The following is a 17,638-nucleotide window of genomic DNA, read 5'->3' as shown; positions in this document are numbered from 1 at the left end:
GCTCCTGCAAAGGCACTGTGGAAATTTACAAGAGAGAATTAATGTCTCTCTTAAAGCATTAAGCTCTGTTGACCATTTTGGCCAAATCTGCAGTTTCAGTCAGGCTCGTAGGAATTTAGACATTTCTCTGGAGGCTGACTGCCATCCAGCTATAGCTCGTCCCTTTTATTTTATTACCAATTTATTTGATCATTTCCCAGTATTTAAGAATAAATGTTTGATTAAAGTTAATTAGTTCATCCTCACCCTAGCTCTGGTTTTCTTTATAAACAGCATGTTTGCTTTCATTTCCATGAATCCTTTCATTTTCTGCCTCCATCTTCTTTCCTTGAACGACGCAGGAAACTGAGGCATGCAAATATTGATCCTGAGTCCTGAAGTGATTCTGGGTTGAGACCTAAAAGCTTTAAAGTTGGAGTGCTCTTGAATCTTCTTCCGAATTTCGTGCATTAATTCAGGTCTACGTTACTGTCTGTAAACACAGATGGATTTGAGGAACCTTCAGTGTTTGGTGCCTCAAATCTTTGCAGATTCCATGGCCACATTCCTCTAGTGCTGCTTTCTGTACTGCTTCCATTCATTATATATCACTAGTGGGAAGAAAGCTGCTCTGGGAGGCAGTAGGCCTTTCTGAATTTATTTGTTGTCAGCAGCTTATTTTTGTTTGTATTTTTCCTTTGAATGGACTACTTAATCCTCTCTGAATATATCCATCTGAAAGGTGGGAGGGCCGTTGATTTGTTGATATGTGAGTGAGGTAATAAGGAAACTGGGGAACCACTGTCCCTCCCAGTCATGGAACAAACAAAACAGAACTTAGGACTTTCAAGAGATTCCTGAGTGAAGGCATCCCAGAGAGGTTTCAGGGCAGAGGGTGTGGTTGTTTATCTGCAAATTAAGGTGTCAAGACACAAAGTTTGTGGAGCTTTGCCCATGTATCATTGCAGATTAGTACACAAACCAGTAACTTTATGGTGCTGGTCGATTGAGTTAAAGCAGCAGCTTTGCCTGCCTTTGGAGAGCCTTGCTAAAATTGGATAGCTGGTTTCTTTTGGCATCTTATATTTGTGGGGTAAATAAAGATGATAGGAAACGTTAGAGACCTAAATACCTACACAGGTTGTAATTACTTGAAGGTAGAAGAATATCATTAGCTGTTTGTGAAACTTGCTGTGTACATGGACATCTACCTTGAAGAGTGCAAATTCTTTGAGATGACGAATCAAATTTGGGCCTGTCAGTTTATCTGAAGCCAAGGCTTTCAACATGATGGGCTGATTTATCGGTCTTAAAAAATTCTCATAAAAAATGCCCTGGTGTTTACGTCTCCTTCCTGTGACCGAGTTCGCTTGCTCTGCAGTGATGCCATTGTTCTCCCGCTCATATACATCAGCCTAAACCCACTGTTGGCTTGAGTCAGTTTTCTTCTGTAGGCAGCTTTTGACCTTGGTGGTGGTCCGTTCTTCTATAAGCTGATAGAAGCTTGACTTGCGTATCCTAGGGGATTCCAGGGATTTATATTTTGGTGGGTATTTGTAACTAGGTTGTCTGGTGGGTGTGTGTGTGTGACTCAGTTGTCAGTGTAAATGAAAAGGGCGTTGAGATGGAGTGTGGACCCAGAACAGTTATGGCCTAGGATAGAGAGTAGTCATGGGATTGGGCACAGAACTAGAACTTCTCCCTGTAGAGCATCGTGGGTATTTAGAATTCAGTCATTGTTATTAATTCAGGTACTGTACTTGTTCTGATGCTTATGAAGGTTGTATTAAGGATGAGGAAGCAGTGAACAGGGGAAGAGAGTAGGTAGGTTGATCTCTTGCCCCAAAGAAGTAAAGGGAGTTGTGCCAGAATGAGCAGAATGTTGTGTTCACGGTGGTGATCATCTGAGTTTAAATAGCTTCTGGGCTGGTTGGGAAATCTTTCCTGAAGATTGTGGCTCTTTGTTTTTATGAGAGGTTTTGTGTTGAATAAAGTTAAACTGTCAGCCTTATTGTCTATTTTTATTTATTTTTGTTGGAGCCTCTCAGTGAGCAGTGTTTTCTCTGCCCCTGGGGTTGTTGCTTAGGATGTGCTAAGGGGAATCTTTTGTCTTTTGGTGGTTCTCGCTCATTTAGGGTCTAGACAGCCAGAAGAGGGCCCATTCTAGTACTAGCTGTGTTCTGCTTACCTCTTCCTCTGAGGAAATAGGAGGTGTCTGCTGGCCTTGTTCCTTTGTAGCCTGAGGCATTTATTGCCTTCTGGGGTCCAGGGTCCCATCTTCCTCAAAGGTAGTCATTTACTTGGCTCCAAAATAGGAAAAAAGGGATAGTCAGAAATTTGCCTTATCTACCTAGTGGCCCAACCTTTCCATGTTAATAATGACCACCGTGTTAGGTCTTTGTCTAACACTTTCTTAAAAAATCGTGCATGCAAAAGAGGTTTAGATTGCTGAAGGTGTGTTGTGGAGATGGATTCTGGTGGTGGTGAAGGAGGTCTTGTGAGATCGTTGATTTACAAATCAATATTTACATCTGTTTTCACAGGGGTTAAATTGAACAAAAATATGTCCCCCGTGTCCTCCTCTTCATCCTCCCCATCCCTGCCTCCAAATCTCGAAATTACTTTAAGGGGTGATGGATGGGGGTGCTTTTGGATTTTCTTTTCTTGACCGGAATGGGAAATCTCCATAGCTGATTTGACAGTACACAAAGGGGAGCTCTGGTCGGCTCAGGGGCTGGTATCATGAGGGAAAGGGATAATTATTCTCCTTAAGACGAGGTATGAAACCACTTTCATTTGCGCCTCGTTTACCACAAATGTGCCACCGACATCCTGCCTCATGACCGGCATTTGTTCCTGGGCCCGCCAGTGTGTTGACCTCGTGAGCATGTCAGTGGACAAGCCTGTGCTGAGCTCTGCAGACCCTGTGCCCTGCACTTCCCTGTCCCTGGAGCTCTGTTCTTCATTGGAAGCTCCACATGCTGACCTGCATGTGTACAGTTGTTGGGCAAACTCCCATGTTCACACTGGCCATGCCAAGCAGGCCCAAAGCCAAATCTGCCCTGGCATCAGAATGCCTACCCTGCTTAAAAAGCAGGCAGTCCATTTTTTTTTTTTTCCTCTTTGCAAAACCTGAGTGAACATAGGTTTTATTTTTCACTATCAATGGCAGCAAACCATGCATTCTGATGACCTCAGAGAGGGCCCTACCTCAGCCATGTGGTGGCTTTTATAATTTTTCTATCAACTGCAGACACACACACACACACACACACACACACACACACACACACACGGAGAAATTGCTGCTGAAAATGAAAGCTCTCTTTGGATGCTTGACTGTTTGATATGTAATGTGATAACCTTGTCTCAGTGACAGGGTGACAGACGGCATTGGCTCTATAATACAGAATTACCTTTTGTGCATCTTTTCTACAACAAAGCCAAATACATTGACTCACCCCTAGTATGCTAATGACTTTAGTGTGCTCCAGATGTTTTAGAAGCCCTGGAACAGCCTCAAAGCCCTCCTTGTTTTTCCTTTCCTTTTAACCCTTCTTTTGGCATTGCTTTTGTGTAATAGAGGTCTGGGCTTTTCCTTTGGATTTTCTATTGTCGTGTACGTGTGGCTAATGAGAGAGGACCTGTAAAACTTCTTTGTGTCTAACCCATCATAAAATGATAGAGACTACATGCTCTAGTCCTTTTTTTTTTTTTTTTTTAAAAAAGAGCTGTCTTTTCTCCTTACGTTTGTGTCCCGAAATCTGTCGTTCTTCATCAGTTGCTTTCAAAGTTCCTTCAGCTAAAGGAACCTGTGGCCTAATTTGTATTTCAGTTTTCCTAACACCCTTCATATAAGGCAAAAGGGAGATGGCAATACACTAGTATCTCCAGTTTCCAAGAACAACAGGAAGTCCTATTCCATTTTGCCGCTGCTGTTCGAGATTCAGAAATAAGTGAGTTTTGTTGTATTGTTTTATGTGGCCTTTTCGTTTCTTGCTAATTTGGGAGATGGGGTGAAAAGCTCCCGAATGGCAGAGCTGCTGATGGCAGGGTTCTGTTGTGTTCGATTTCTTTAGAGTTCTCAGCTGCATAAATGGACACTGCCTTGTGGCTAAACAGTCTTGGATCCCAGACGCGCTTCTCCCATCAGCTGATGGTGACTAGCTGAGGTTGCAGGCACGGTAACCAAGCCGCTTTTGCTGCAGTGATTTAGAATTTTCAGCTCATATTTATTGCTTTTGTGAAAGACAATAGACATGGTTTAATTTAAGTTCAACCTACTGAATATTAATAGAGGAGAACAAATGCTAATGAAATAGACTGAATCTGTGGGCCATCCATTTAATTTCCTCTGTTTAACCTCCTCTTCCCAACAAAGGTTTGTGTTTGTTGGGGTGGGGGAGGGGTTTGGAAAAATAAAAACGGTTTGAGTATGTGAAGGAGGGGATGCCATTTCATTAGTTCTCGTTGACTAAAAATAATAATTTTAACAATTGATGGCAGGGCTTTGTTAGGGGAAAGAAAAGGCAGCACATTAGCTTGGCTAATGTTATAATAATGGCTCTCTTGCCCTGTGGCATCATGTTGCGTCTTGTTGACCTGGCCCTCCTGGATTGGGTAAGCTGCATGATTGGGCTTAAAGCATTCAAAATGAAATGGGGTAGCCAGTACAGTGGAGATTGGCTGGGGGGTGTCAAAGAAAAAGCCCAGGTTTATGCAGTCATGTTGGCTGTCTGACTATAAATAAATGTAAATGTTTTCTGGGCTGATATATACAGAATGGAAGTACTCAAATTGAAAAAGTTGATCACGTGCAAAACAATGACAGTTTTGTGCCTTCGTAAGGGCCAGTAAAAACTATGGCCCTGGCCGGGCGTGGTGGCTCACAAGTGTAATCCCAACCCTTTGGGAGCCCGAGGTGGGTAGATCACGAGGTCAAGAGATTGAGAGCATCCTGGCCAACATGGTGAAACTCCATCTCCACTAAAAATACAAAATTAGCCAGGCATGGCGGCTGGGCATGGTGGCTCACGACTGTAATCCCAGCACTTTGGGAGGCCCAGGCAAGTGGATCACCTGAGGTTAGGGGTTTGAGACCACCCTGTCCAACGTGGTGAAACGCCATCTCTACTAAAAACATGAAATTAGCTGGGCATGGTGGCACACACCTGTAGTCCCAGTTACTTGGGAGGATGAGGCAGGAGAATCGCTTGAACCCTGGAGGCAGAGGTTGCAGTGAGCGAAGGTCTTGCCACTGCACTCCAGTCTGGCGACAGAGTGAGACTGTCTCAAAAACAAAACCCTAAAACCTATGGTCCTTTAAGTTGTATAACAGGCAGTTTCTTATGTATGGGCCCCATTTTATGAATCTGGAATGTGAATGTGATTCAGGACAACCCGTGTCCCCTCTAGTTCAGGTACTGATTGCAGTCCTCAGAATGGTAGAAAACTCGGAGTTCTCTGAAGATTGAGTTTGATGAGGGCCTGGAACCGTGCGTGGAGTCAGTACTTTCATTTCTTTTTTTGTGAGTCATGCTTTATCCGAGTAGCTTTATCTGTTTTGATTTGCAGGGTGGGAAGACAGTTCGGGAGAACATTACGTGTCACTTTATGTTTATACTTATTAAGACATGCACATTTTTTTTCAACCTGTTAAATTTTTGAGCCTGTATTTGTCATGTTAGCTGATTTTTGTAAGTTTGTGACAAATTTGGCAAGCAAGCACCTTTTTTCCCCCACAAAATTACTGATAAAAGGTGCACGAGGCCATGTGTGGTTTTTCATGCCTGTAATTCCAGCACTTTGGGAGGTCCAGATGGGAGGTGATTGCTTGAACCCAGGAGTTCGAGACCAGCCTTGGCAACATAACAGGACCCCATCTCTAAAACAAAGAAAGAGATTAGTGGGGTGTGGTGGTGCACACCTGTAATCCAAGCAAGTTGGGAGGCTGACACAGGAGGACTGCCTGAGCCTTGGAGGCTGAGGCTGTTGTGAGCATGTCACTGCACTCTAGCATGGTGACAGAGCAAGACCTTGTCTCAAAAAGGTCCCCAGAGCAGCCAAAGTAGCACTATTGTCATCTGGGAATGTGTTAGAACCAGGGACCCTTGGGGAGTTTATTTGCATGCATGCTCAAGTGTGAGAACCACCTCTCTTAGAGTCACCCAGATTCTTTTTGTCAGGAGGACAGAAGCAAAGCTGTCAGTCAGAAGCTTAACTTTCTTACATTGGTCCACTGTGAAATCATTTGTTGAGTCATTCTTTCACACATTCACTTCTTTCTCATTCAGCTCATACCCCAGCTGCTGTTATGTACCAAAGGGTAGAGGAGCCTTTCCCAGTCTTCCTGAGCTGCTCGTAGTCCTTGTTGAGTTCCTTTTTTGCTCCAAATGGAGCTCTTCCTCCTTGCCCTCTGACTCCATCACCACTCCCTGTTTTTAGGCTTACTGCAAATTCCAATTTTCTTGTTCTTGTTTTGGTAATGCAAGCTTGGCAGCCGGCTCCATTGACTGATTTACTATCCTCTCTTTTACTGTATTTTCTTCACATACTACTGAGTGATACATATGTCTGTGTTTGTCTGTCTCTCTTAATTTTAGATTTTGATTAGCCTGTATCCCCATTGGCCTGGCATATCTATAGTATTTAAGTAAGTGAATGGGTAAATTCAGAATTGATTCCTTTTTTCTCCATTATTATACCCACCTTACACTATGGAAAAAAGGAAACTTGAAAAAAGGCCAGGTGCAGTGACTCCTGCCTGTAATCTCAGCACTTTGGGAAGCCAAGGTCAATGGATTGCTGGAGCCCAGGAGTTTGAGGCCACCCTGGGCAACATGGCGATCAACCCCATTTCTACAAAAAATATATGCTGAGCATGGTGGCATGTGTCTGTGGTGCCAGTCATGTGTCTGTGGTCCTGGTCGAGGCAGGAGGATTTGTTGGGCCCAGGATGTCAAGGCTACAGTACGCCGTGATCACACCACTCACTCCAGCCTAGGCAACGGAGTGAGACCCTCCTGTCTCAAAAGCAAGAAACAAAATTAGAACTCAACAGAGATGATGTGTGTTTACGATGTGCATCCTTTTTTTTTTACTTTTAAATTTTACATCTGGTTCTTTAGCCAGCATTTTTATTTTCAGGTTTTTATCCTTTTTCTGGGTGGTAATTTATCCATCTTCTCTTTATCCTAATAAGAAATATTAAGTTCCTTGGCCAACTCTAATCTGTATCCTAATTGGGTGGGGGAGGGGATCCCCCACTCCCATAGTGACACTACTAATGTGCTCCAATTTAGTGCTGATCAGTAAAGATATTATTTAAACTACAAATATAATTTTAGCTTCTGTAGTCACACTCAAAAGGAGTAGGTGAAATTAATGTTAATATATTTGATTTAACAAATTCCAAAATATTTCCACAATTAATCAATATAACATTATCAATGACATATGACATTCTGAGTTTAAATTCCAATTAAGTAAAATTAAAATTTATTTCCTTATCCTCAATAGCCATATTTCAGATGCTCAGTAGCTGCATATGACTAGTGGCGTCTGTAATGGATAACATGGCTTCAGTCTCTGAAACACTGGCTATGCTTTTATCCTTGGATTGTTAGATTTCCATACAGTTGTCTCCTTTTGGCCTCACAGTACAAACTCCCAGCATTTTTTGTTTGTTTTTATTTTTATTTTGAGACAGAGTTTCACTCTTGTTGCCGAGGCTGGAGTGCAGTGGTGTGATCTTGGCTCACTGCAGCCTCCGCCTCCCGAGTTCAAGTGATTCTCCTGCCTCAGCTTCCTGAGTAGCTGGGATTACAGGCATGTGCCACCACGCCCAGGTAATTTTGTATTTTACTAGAGAAGTGGTTTCTCCATGTTGGTAGACTGGTCTCAAACGCCCGATCTCAGATGATCTGCCTGCCTCGGCTTCCCAAAGTACAGGGATTACAGGCGTGAGCCACTGCGCCCGGCCTCTTTTATTTATTTATTTATTTATTTTTTAATATATGTTTGTATTTCTGTGTTTTAGTCACAACTCTTAAGGCCCCATTAGTCAAAGTGAATAACCATGTGTTTTACCTTCAACTTTGTCATCACTCATACTCTGAAATGATGTAAAAATAGATAACTGGTGAATTGCAAGCAGAAACAAGCCAGGACGCAGGGTTTTTTTTTTTTTTTTTTTTTTTTTTTTTTTATGTATACTATGTTCATTCAGAGTGTTGAACTTTTTTTTTTTAAACCAAAATACATGGAATACTGTATTCTACATAGTATTTAGTGCATCTGACAGACGTCACTTTTTGAGACTCTTCAATAACAAAGACAATACAGAGAAATGAAGTGTGCACAGAATTGGTGGAAGGACTAGAAGAGCAAAAATCAAGGGGGCACTCTGTCTTTAGCTTAAAGATCAAGCACCGCGGAACTGCAGATGCTGTGTTATCATTGCTGCTACTGCTCAGCTCTGGTTTCCTTGGAAGATGATGACTAGACAGTGGACAGGGGGCCTGGTTGCTGTGAACACTTGTGTCAGTGGAAGCTTCTTGTTGGCAGAACTTACATTGATGTAAGGGACTCTCAGGCTTTTTTCAGCCGTTTCCCTGTGGTGTGGCCTTATGGCCGTTAAAATACTTCCGTATCAGTTAGTACACAGCTGCTTTTTAGAGCCCCCCGAGGGCCCCATCTTCTTTCCACATTTTAGTTATTAAAAGCACATCTATGGGCACCAAGACTATGTTTATGATCCGCTATCAGAGAATCCTTATCCTTTGAGATAATCAAAGGCAAATCTGGTTACAATCTAATCTTATTGGTGGCTATGAAGAAAAACAAGTGGAGTAGGATTTCTAGTTAATATCTAAGATGTAGCTACAAAGATAAGGTTTTCTTGTGTGGCAGGTAGTGGTTCCTCCAGGTAATTCCACAAAATTGTACAGTATCTGTAGAGTCAGTATTCAGCACTTCAAGAGTGACTAGTTAGATTTGATAATAATTAAAACTCCTTTCTTCCTTTTCACCCTTTAGTGCCCCAAAAGTGTTACGTACTCTTTAAAACAAATCCTAAAGTATAACAATTCCACATTTCTGGTCAAATTTCTTACTGTTGAAATTGTTTCCCTCCTTGGCATTTCACTCTCTTGAAAGGTCCCAATAGAATGAGATTTTACTTTTCCCACCCATTCAAAAGGGATGTGTGCTTTTAACTTCTCTTCTCTCCACATTCTTGTCTGTCTTCATCAGCGTTGTGTAGGGTTAACTGTGGTAAAGTGCTGCCTCCTGATATGATGTATTTAAGTGTTTGTCCCCTTTTCTCACCTGTAGGGCTCCTTGGTAATGACCAGTCTAAGGGATTAGGACCAGCATCAGAACAGTCAGAGAATGAGAAGGACGATGCATCCCAAGTGTCCTCCACTAGCAACGATGTTAGTTCTTCAGATTTTGAAGAAGGGCCGTCGAGGAAAAGGTTAGTACTCAAGGCTGAAAATATTGGTACCTTCAACCAGGGACTGCAAACTCAGGTGCCAGTTTTCACCACATGATAACGTGAGCCCACTTACCCAATCCCTTGATTTTCATAGAGGAGCCAGAATGATGAGGTTTGATATCAAATGTCCTGCTTTCTAAGTTTTGTTGAATAATTAAAAATGGAAAAAAAAAAAAAAAAAAAAAAAGTACTCTGGCCTGAACAACACATGTTCCTGCCGGCACAGTTATCCAAGGAGTGGCCAGCTTGTAATGCCTGCCTTAACTGTTCATTTTAATCGACTGTAAGCAGCCATCATCTTGAGGAATATATATTAGGTGATGTTTTGCCACTTCTGAAGAGAGATCTTTCTATAAATTTGAAGAATTAAATGTAGTGTTTCTGAGACGTTTTTTCCCTTGTCAGGAAAGCTGAAATTATACCGCGTGTATTTTTAATCCCTCGCTGTTTAACCGAGTTCCAAGTTAGTAGCTGTGGAATTGGTGCTTAAAACTTAGAACAGCAGTTATTTTTATATGACTTTCCTAAATAAGCTTAAGATAGTGTGGTAAGGAAGTTGGCTATAGTAGTTTGATAAAGAGTGTGGTTTCATGGTCAAACAGTGGCAGCAGCATTTTATAATAATGATTTTACTTGGGTGCTTTTGAAACCCTTTGCCTACTATCTGCCCTACTTCAACCTGATACATTATTTTCCCTTTTCCCTATTAGAATTTATATATCCCTTTGTTCTCTTACTCCATGTTTACTTGGATGACTAGCTTCATGACTTTTTCTTAGAATCTGTTAGCTTCAGCGATTGAAGGAAAAGAATAAAAGTCCCTCTTGCCTGCTCGTCTTTGTTACTCATTCCGGAGAACTTACTTTTCAGAAACAATCTACATGTGTCTGTCTGTAGAAGAATTGAGTAGGGTGAAAAATTAAGAGAAAAAGACAAGATTAGCCATGTGTAGATAGTTAAAATTCCTAACTGTTTTCAGGTCTGAAGTTTGAGATGCAGAGCCAGAAGTCTTTAGTTTCTCCATCACGAAGTGTCCCCTTTTAGATACATTGAGTCTGTATTAATGGCTCTCATTTTCTCTTCATCCTCAGCACTTTCTTAGAAGATGTGATAAGATTGGTTATTATAGTTAGAAAACAGGTAAGATGGATCTGTTCATGTGCTCGCTTTGTATGTCACTCCTTTAAACAGAGTGTCTTAGTGATGAACCTATTATATCGTAGATATTCTGCAACAAACATTCCCCCATTCCAGTTTAAAACGTGAATTATCACAAGAAAATGATTTTAAGGATGTGTAAAAATTGTGTCAGTCTAATATATTGGAATGTGAGATACTATCACTGTCTCCACCATGGGCATCTGGCATGCATCTGGCATCAACTTTGATCTCCGTTTGGGGAGCATAATTCTCTGAGTCTTTGGGACCCACTCCTTTAGCTATGTGGCTGACCATCACCCTCACTTCTGGCTGAGAGCTGGGCAGCATCCGGGTGCAGTGATAAGTGTCGGTAGGCTTCATTCTTGAGGAGGAGGGACCCTTTGTCCCTAACTGCTTGTGACTCTCTCAGAAGATAGTGCTGCTAGCTTTCTCTTGTATGGGACCACAGCGTCATGTGGCACCTGAACGCAAAGTAGTCATTTTACTGGAATTCTATAGGGCATTAGGCAGGAGGTCTTTTCATGAGGTGGAGGAAAACTTAGCCACTGCAAATGCTTTTTAATTATTAACATGTGAGGTATCTTACTGAATTAAGGATTCATTGCAACCTACTAACTTGGTTTTGGTATCACTCTACTGTTGAAAATCATCAAGATCTTAGGTGGATTAAGGTTTGAGAGGTTTTGGTAGATTTGGCTACCCTTGATTATAGGAGGTAGATTTTGTAGCCTTCCAATTTGTAGTGTCATTAGGGCATGCATTTCTTTTTTGAGGGGGTTGGGGTGACAGAGTCTCACTCCAGTGTCACCCAGACTGGAATGCAGTGGTATTATCTCAGCTCACTGCAACCTTCACCTCCTGGGTTCGAGCGGTTCTCATGCCTCAGCCTCCTGAGTAGCTGGGATTATAGGCATGTGCCACCATACCTGGATAATTTGTGTTTTTAGTTAGTAGAGACAGGGTTTTGCCATGTTGGCCAGATTGGCCTTGAACTCCTGGCTTCAAGTGATTTTCCCACTTTGGCCTCCCAGAGCGCTGGGATTATAGGCAGGAGCCACTGTGCCCAGCCAGGACATGCATTTCTTGCAGCATTGCAAGGTATGTAGCAAGCATCAAATAAATGAAAACTCAAAACTTAAGGCCTTAAAGAACTCTGTTGTTTTGATCCTTCCTTAGTATTTAGTGGTTAGGGAATGAACCCTGCTTCCTTTTTTTTTTTTTGAGACGGAGTTTCGCTCTTGTTACCCAGGCTGGAGTGCAATGGCGCGATCTCGGCTCACCGCAACCTCCGCCTCCTGGGTTCAGGCAATTCTCCTGCCTCAGCCTCCTGAGTAGCTGGGATTACAGGCACGTGCCACCATGCCCAGCTAATGTTTTGTAGTTTTAGTAGAGACGGGGTTTCACCATGTTGACCAGGATGGTCTCGATCTCTTGACCTCGTGATCCACCCGCCTCGGCCTCCCAAAGTGCTGGGATTACAGGCTTGAGCCACCGCGCCCGGCTGAACCCTGCTTCCTAAAGCAGAATAGATGACTTGGGACCGGAATTTCCAGAGCTTTGGGTAGTATACTGTTAAAACCGTAGTACATAACCTTTCTTCATTTCACATATAGGGTGCCTTTTCTAATAGGGTGATGGAATGTGCTGACTCTGAAGATGAAAAGTAACTACCTATGATGGTTATTTTAAAACAGCATTTAGTGTATGGTTGATTTTCACTTAAGAGTCTTAAATTTCCTAAACATTATACATGGGAAGAGCTTTGTTTTTGAGATGGAGTTTTGTTCTTGTTGCCCAGCCTGTAGTGCAGTGGTGCTATCTTGGCTCACGGTAACCACTGCCTCCAAGGCTCATTCTCCTGCCTCATCCTCCTGAGTGTCTGGGATTATAGGCATGCGCCACCATGCCCAGCTAATTTTGTATTTTTAGTGGAGATGGGGTTTCTCCATGTTGGTCAGGCTGGTCTAGAACTCCTGACCTCAGGTGATCCGCCTGCCTCTGCCTCCCAAAGTGCTGAGATTACAACGTCAGCCACCACACCCAGCTGGAAAGAGCTTTTAAGATTGACCCTTTGCATTCTCTTTTGGACTTTAGACTTTCTAGGAGAAAACACTGATTCCTAAAAATTCAGATTGTTGTAGTTTGTTTTGTGTTGCCGTAACAAAATAACCGAGACTGAGCAACTTTAAAAGTACAGAATTTCATTGGCTTACGTTTCTGGAGGCTTGGTATTCAAAGATCGAGGGGCTGGGTCTGGGGAGAGCCTTCTTGCTGCATTATAACTTGGCAAGAGGGCACAAGAAAGTGCTAAGTTTGGTTTTTAATTTTATTTTTATGTTTTCAAAGAGATAGGGTCTGCCTCTGTTACCCAGGCTGTAATGTAGTGGTGTAATTATATCTTAAATACATTTTCTAATGCCTGAGCTGAAGGGATTCGTGGGCCTCAGACTCCTGAGTAGCTAGGACTACAGTCACATGCCTCTGCACCTGTCTAAGCTTGCATTCATAACAGACCCACTCCCGAGATAGCGACATGATTCCGTTCACCAGGGCAGATTGCTCATGATGAAATCGCTCCCTAAGATATCACTTTCTCAGCCATGTAGATTTGGGGATTAGGTTTCCAGCACATGAATTTTGAGGGGGTCACATTCAAATCCTACTCAGGGCCATAATTTATGTATGTGCTTTGGAAAGAGCATTTTTTCTATTTTTTAGAATGATATGAATTGCTAGGTAGCTATTGTTGTACATTTAGTTACTCCTACTGTACACGTCCTTTTATGTGCATGAGTTTAGGATCATCAGCACAAAAATATATGCCTTTTGTCTATAGTAGAAGGATGGAGGAAGGGGAAGAGTGAGAGGAATTTTATGTGCTTGATTTTATTTTCCTTCCTACCAAAAGTAAAAATCTGTGGTGAAGACTGATGCCAGCCTCAGTTCCAACCTCATCCAGTCGACTTTTCCAGCCTGCATATTGAATCAACTACATTTTTCTGATTATGCTTATAACATGTTTTTAATTTTTCAGTTAAAACATCCATGTGTTTACTCAGTGTTTTTCTCCTGCAGAAAACCCCCCGCGTCAGATTTTGCTGTGTGTACCTACTGCCTATGCCTTTATTGACACTGGGGAGCTTTCCAGCCATAGAAAGCAGCGGAGTCCAGAGCTCTTTAGAGTTTTGAAGTTTTCTCAAGTTTCTGATTCTCTTCCTCAGAGGTTTTCTTTATAGAGGCAACTTCAACAGCAACAAAAACCCAAAACCAAAACTGGTATATTTTTGCCTAGCCATTGAAAGGTCATCTGAGATCGCTCTTTGCAAAAGGAAAAGCCAGCCCCGCCTTCAGAATTGATCTGCTGTGTTGGTGGAAAGGGCAGCCCAAGAAAAGATGACCTGAGAGATTCTGTGCTGGTGAGACCCTGAAGACCGAGTCCTGTTTTTAGTTTTAGGTGTTGGTTTTCTTTTTCTTTTTGATCTTTGTCGTGGGTAAGGTTGTTTTTCAAAATGATATATTAACATAATTTATGATTTATATTGCTTAGAATAGAACCATTACAGAGAGTTTCATCCTTTATTCAGACCGTTCTGAATGTGAAGGTGGCCCTGCCTATCTCCTTTCTCATTTTGCCCATGTGTTCCACTCAGTTCTTGTAAAACATGTGTTTGCCCCATCAGTCTCTCAGTAGTTGTAGAATCCAGAATAGACGGAGTTTGGTCATTCAGGTGTGGACTAGTGGTCAGAAACTCTTTGGAAGAATGGTTGTGGAGTTGAGGATTATTTGTTTGATGAATGAAAAAGAAGATAATGTGTACATTGTCTTAACTTGGTGATAGTATATTTTAGATGTAAGTAAATACAAGATCTGAAATACAAGATGATCCAAAAGAGGTCATCTGAGTTGGCCACTAAAATAGAGAGCAAGATTAACTGTTTATATTTTATCTTTGGGTGAGTAGAGGGAAGAAGGTAGAAAAATTTCAAGAGAACGGTAGTTCTGAAGCAGGCCTTAAGGAGACCGTGATGCAGCATAAAGAGAATAGGCTGTGTGGCTTCTCATTATATGTTGAACATTTACTTGCTGCGTTATATAATACAACAGACATTGTGTAATACCTGTTGGGCAGGTTACATAATGTGTCTGGGCCTTAGTTCTTTCATCTGAAAGATGTGAATCACAGTATTGTAAGTGCCTGGTGGTGTTTTGTGACCTGAAGACATGAATTATTGATGAGAATTTTGGTATATTGGCTCGGTGTGATGGCTTACGCCTGTAACCCCAGCACTTTGGAAGCCCGAGGCTGGCGGTTGCTTGAGTTCAGGAATTGGAGAGACCAGCCTGGGCAACATGGTGAAACTCCATTTCTACCAAAAAATACAAAAAAATTACCTGGACCTGTTGGCACAAGCCTGTACTCCTAGCTACAGGAGGCTGAGATGGGAGGATTGTTTGAGTCTGGGGGATAGAGGTTGCAGTTAGCTGTGATCACACCATTGCACTCCAGCCAGGGGGACAGAGCCAGCTTGTCTCAATCAGTCAATCTGGTATATAAACAGTACTCTGTTAAATATTAGTAGCCATTGTCAGTATTTGTCTCACATGAATTGCTACATGTGAGTATGCACATCCTTTTAAGACTTCTCTGACATGTTTTAGAGGGCTTTTGATTTACACAAATGATGATTTATATCTTTCCTCTCTGTCAGCCCTACCCTAGCCATCTGTAGGCGGATGGAAATGTATGGGTGCATCTCCCTCTTGAAGTTATTGAGTCACAGGAAGGACCCTGTGGTGTGTGGTGTAAATTTCCTCCGCCGAACTTGGTGCAACTTGGTATTTGTTTGAATGAAGCAGGCAAGAGTGGTGGGGTGAACAGATTCCATTGTGGCTGTTCATACATTAGACACGACTTCACCTTTGGGAAAGACCCTTAGTGTTTACTGTTGAGATCCCTTGTGATTGAAACATACATATATTAAACTCCACCCCCCCCACCCCCACACACACACCCACACATGGCGTCTTGCTCTGGAGTGCAGTGGTATGATCTTACTGCAACCTCCAGCCCCTGGTCAAGTGATTCTCCTGCCTCAGCCTCCTGAGTAGCTGGGACTACAGGTGTGTGCCAGCACACCTGGCTAATTTTTGTATTTTAAGTAGAAACAGGGTTTTAACATGTTGACCAGGATGGTCTGTATCTCCTGACCTCGTGATCTGCCTGCCTTGGCCTCCCAGCGTGCTTGGATTACAGGCATGAACTGCTGTGCCCAGCCAACTATATCCTTTTGAACAGTATATTGCTTTTTGTATTCTAACACACTTAAAAAAATAAAAATAAAAATAAAAAAAGCTGTGGCTGGGCACTATAACTCACACCGGCAATCCCAGCACTTTGGGAGGCTGAGGCTTGTGGATCACCTGAGGTTGGGAGTTCAAGTCCAGCTTACCTAATGTGGAAAATACCATCTCTACTAAAGATACAAAATTAGTCAGGCGTTTGGTGATGCATGCTTGTAATCCCAGCTACTCGGGAGGCTGATACAGGAGAATTGTTTGAACCCGGGAGGCGGAGGTTGCAGTGAGCCAAGATTGCACCAGTGCACTCCAGCCTGGGGAACAAGAACGAAACTCTGTCTCAAAAAACAAAACAAAACAAAACAGAACAAAACCCCAAAACTCTTCAGAGTTTCTGTTGAACTCGTATAGAAGTACAGACTCTGCCTCTGCAGGGAGGTAACTTTTTTGTTAAACAAGGAACTGCTGTATTTTAGTTAGGCTTTCGATTGTATAGGACTTACTGAGTACAATCATAATTTGCCCTATTAGATTGAATTGTGAATATAAAGATTTATTGGAAGTGTATGGATTTCATAACTCGGTGTATTCTGAGATATGCCTCTGGATATGAATAATGTTGAAAGTGGTGAGAATTCTCTCAGGCTTTTAAGAGGCATATTAGGTTCACAGCTACATTGTTTGCATTCCTGTGTTCTTTATTCTTTTTGTTATGAGCAATTTTTTCGGTATAAACTACTTTTCTTCATGATTGAAAGGAAGATAAACCCAAATATATGTGAGTCTTGCTTGAGAGCATGCATGAATTGGGGTTATTCAGAGTGGGCATCTTTAAGAATTAGAATTATATTAAATAAGTGACTACTTTTTACTCATTTCTTTATCAAAAATAAATTAGTAGTATAATATACTGTTAAATGCATTCACTATTATTGGCAAAAATGAAAGCAAAAATAATCAGCAAAAAGCTTTCATTTCTCGTAATTATTATGGCCAAAATGTACTCTCTGCTACAGAAAAAAAAGAAAATTAAGTAATAGATTATGATGTTGCAATTTGGAACACAAAAATGTGGAAGTAAATAGAAAGTAAAAATGGATGATTCTAGCCTATCTGCTGTTTCAAGTTATCTATTCACTTGCCATTTTTGTTGTCCTTTTCTTCTATAGATCTAGATGTTTTTCTATATCATTTTCATTTGCTTTTGCTTGAAGGATTTTAACATTTCTAACTTAGGTCTGCTGTTGATCATTCAGCTTTTGTATTTCTAGGAAGATCTTATTTCACCCATGGTAAAAAACAATGCTTTTATGATCATTGTAGCATTACATGCAGTTATACAAAATACACCTGCATTTCTTACAGATACTTTTGTTGGGTATAAAATTTTAAGCTAATGGTTGTTCACCATCAGTACTTCAGTGACACTGGTCCACTGTCCCGACGTGCATCATTTCTGAGAAGAATCCTGTTGTCATTTTCATAGCTTTGTAGGAGGCATCATTTACTGCAGTTTTCATTTTAATTCCTTACTGGTGTTAAGCAATTTGATATGATATGCCTTAGCATAGTTTTTATTTCTAATGCTTGAGATTCATCAAGTGTGTTAGGTTTGTAGGTTTCATTTATTGTGGAAAAATTGGAGCCATTAATATTTCAAATTATTTTCGTGTGTGTTCTTCTCCCCTTTGGGGGACTTCATT

At 41.6% G+C, this 17,638-nt stretch overlaps 1 protein-coding gene across 7 annotated transcripts in view; it reads left to right on the top strand.

Annotated features, from left to right (window-relative positions):
* Window positions 1-17,638, top strand: part of JARID2 (jumonji and AT-rich interaction domain containing 2) — a 283,238-nt gene that overhangs the window by 157,990 nt on the left and 107,610 nt on the right. For 5 of the 7 annotated variants that reach the window (XM_032247772.1, XM_032247766.1, XM_032247769.1 and 2 more), the window contains one exon: window positions 9,313-9,454. The exons of 1 other annotated variant lie outside the window; for it this stretch is intronic. Coding sequence is in view for 2 of the 6 variants with exons in the window: in XM_032247768.1 (XP_032103659.1) it covers window positions 9,313-9,454 (142 nt within the window). In the remaining 4 variants the exon portion in view is untranslated. Of the gene's footprint in view, window positions 1-3,814; window positions 3,936-9,312; window positions 9,455-17,638 lie in introns of all 7 variants that reach the window. One more of the 7 variants, XM_032247770.1, reaches the window with a different exon arrangement.

This window comes from Sapajus apella, unplaced genomic scaffold (genome assembly GCF_009761245.1).
Source record: "Sapajus apella isolate SASKATOON/1434 unplaced genomic scaffold, GSC_monkey_1.0 scaffold63, whole genome shotgun sequence".
In the NCBI taxonomy this organism is placed as follows: Eukaryota; Metazoa; Chordata; class Mammalia; order Primates; family Cebidae; genus Sapajus; species Sapajus apella.
The sequence above is the reverse complement of the archived record's forward strand: the minus strand, read 5'-3'. Positions and strand labels throughout refer to the sequence as shown.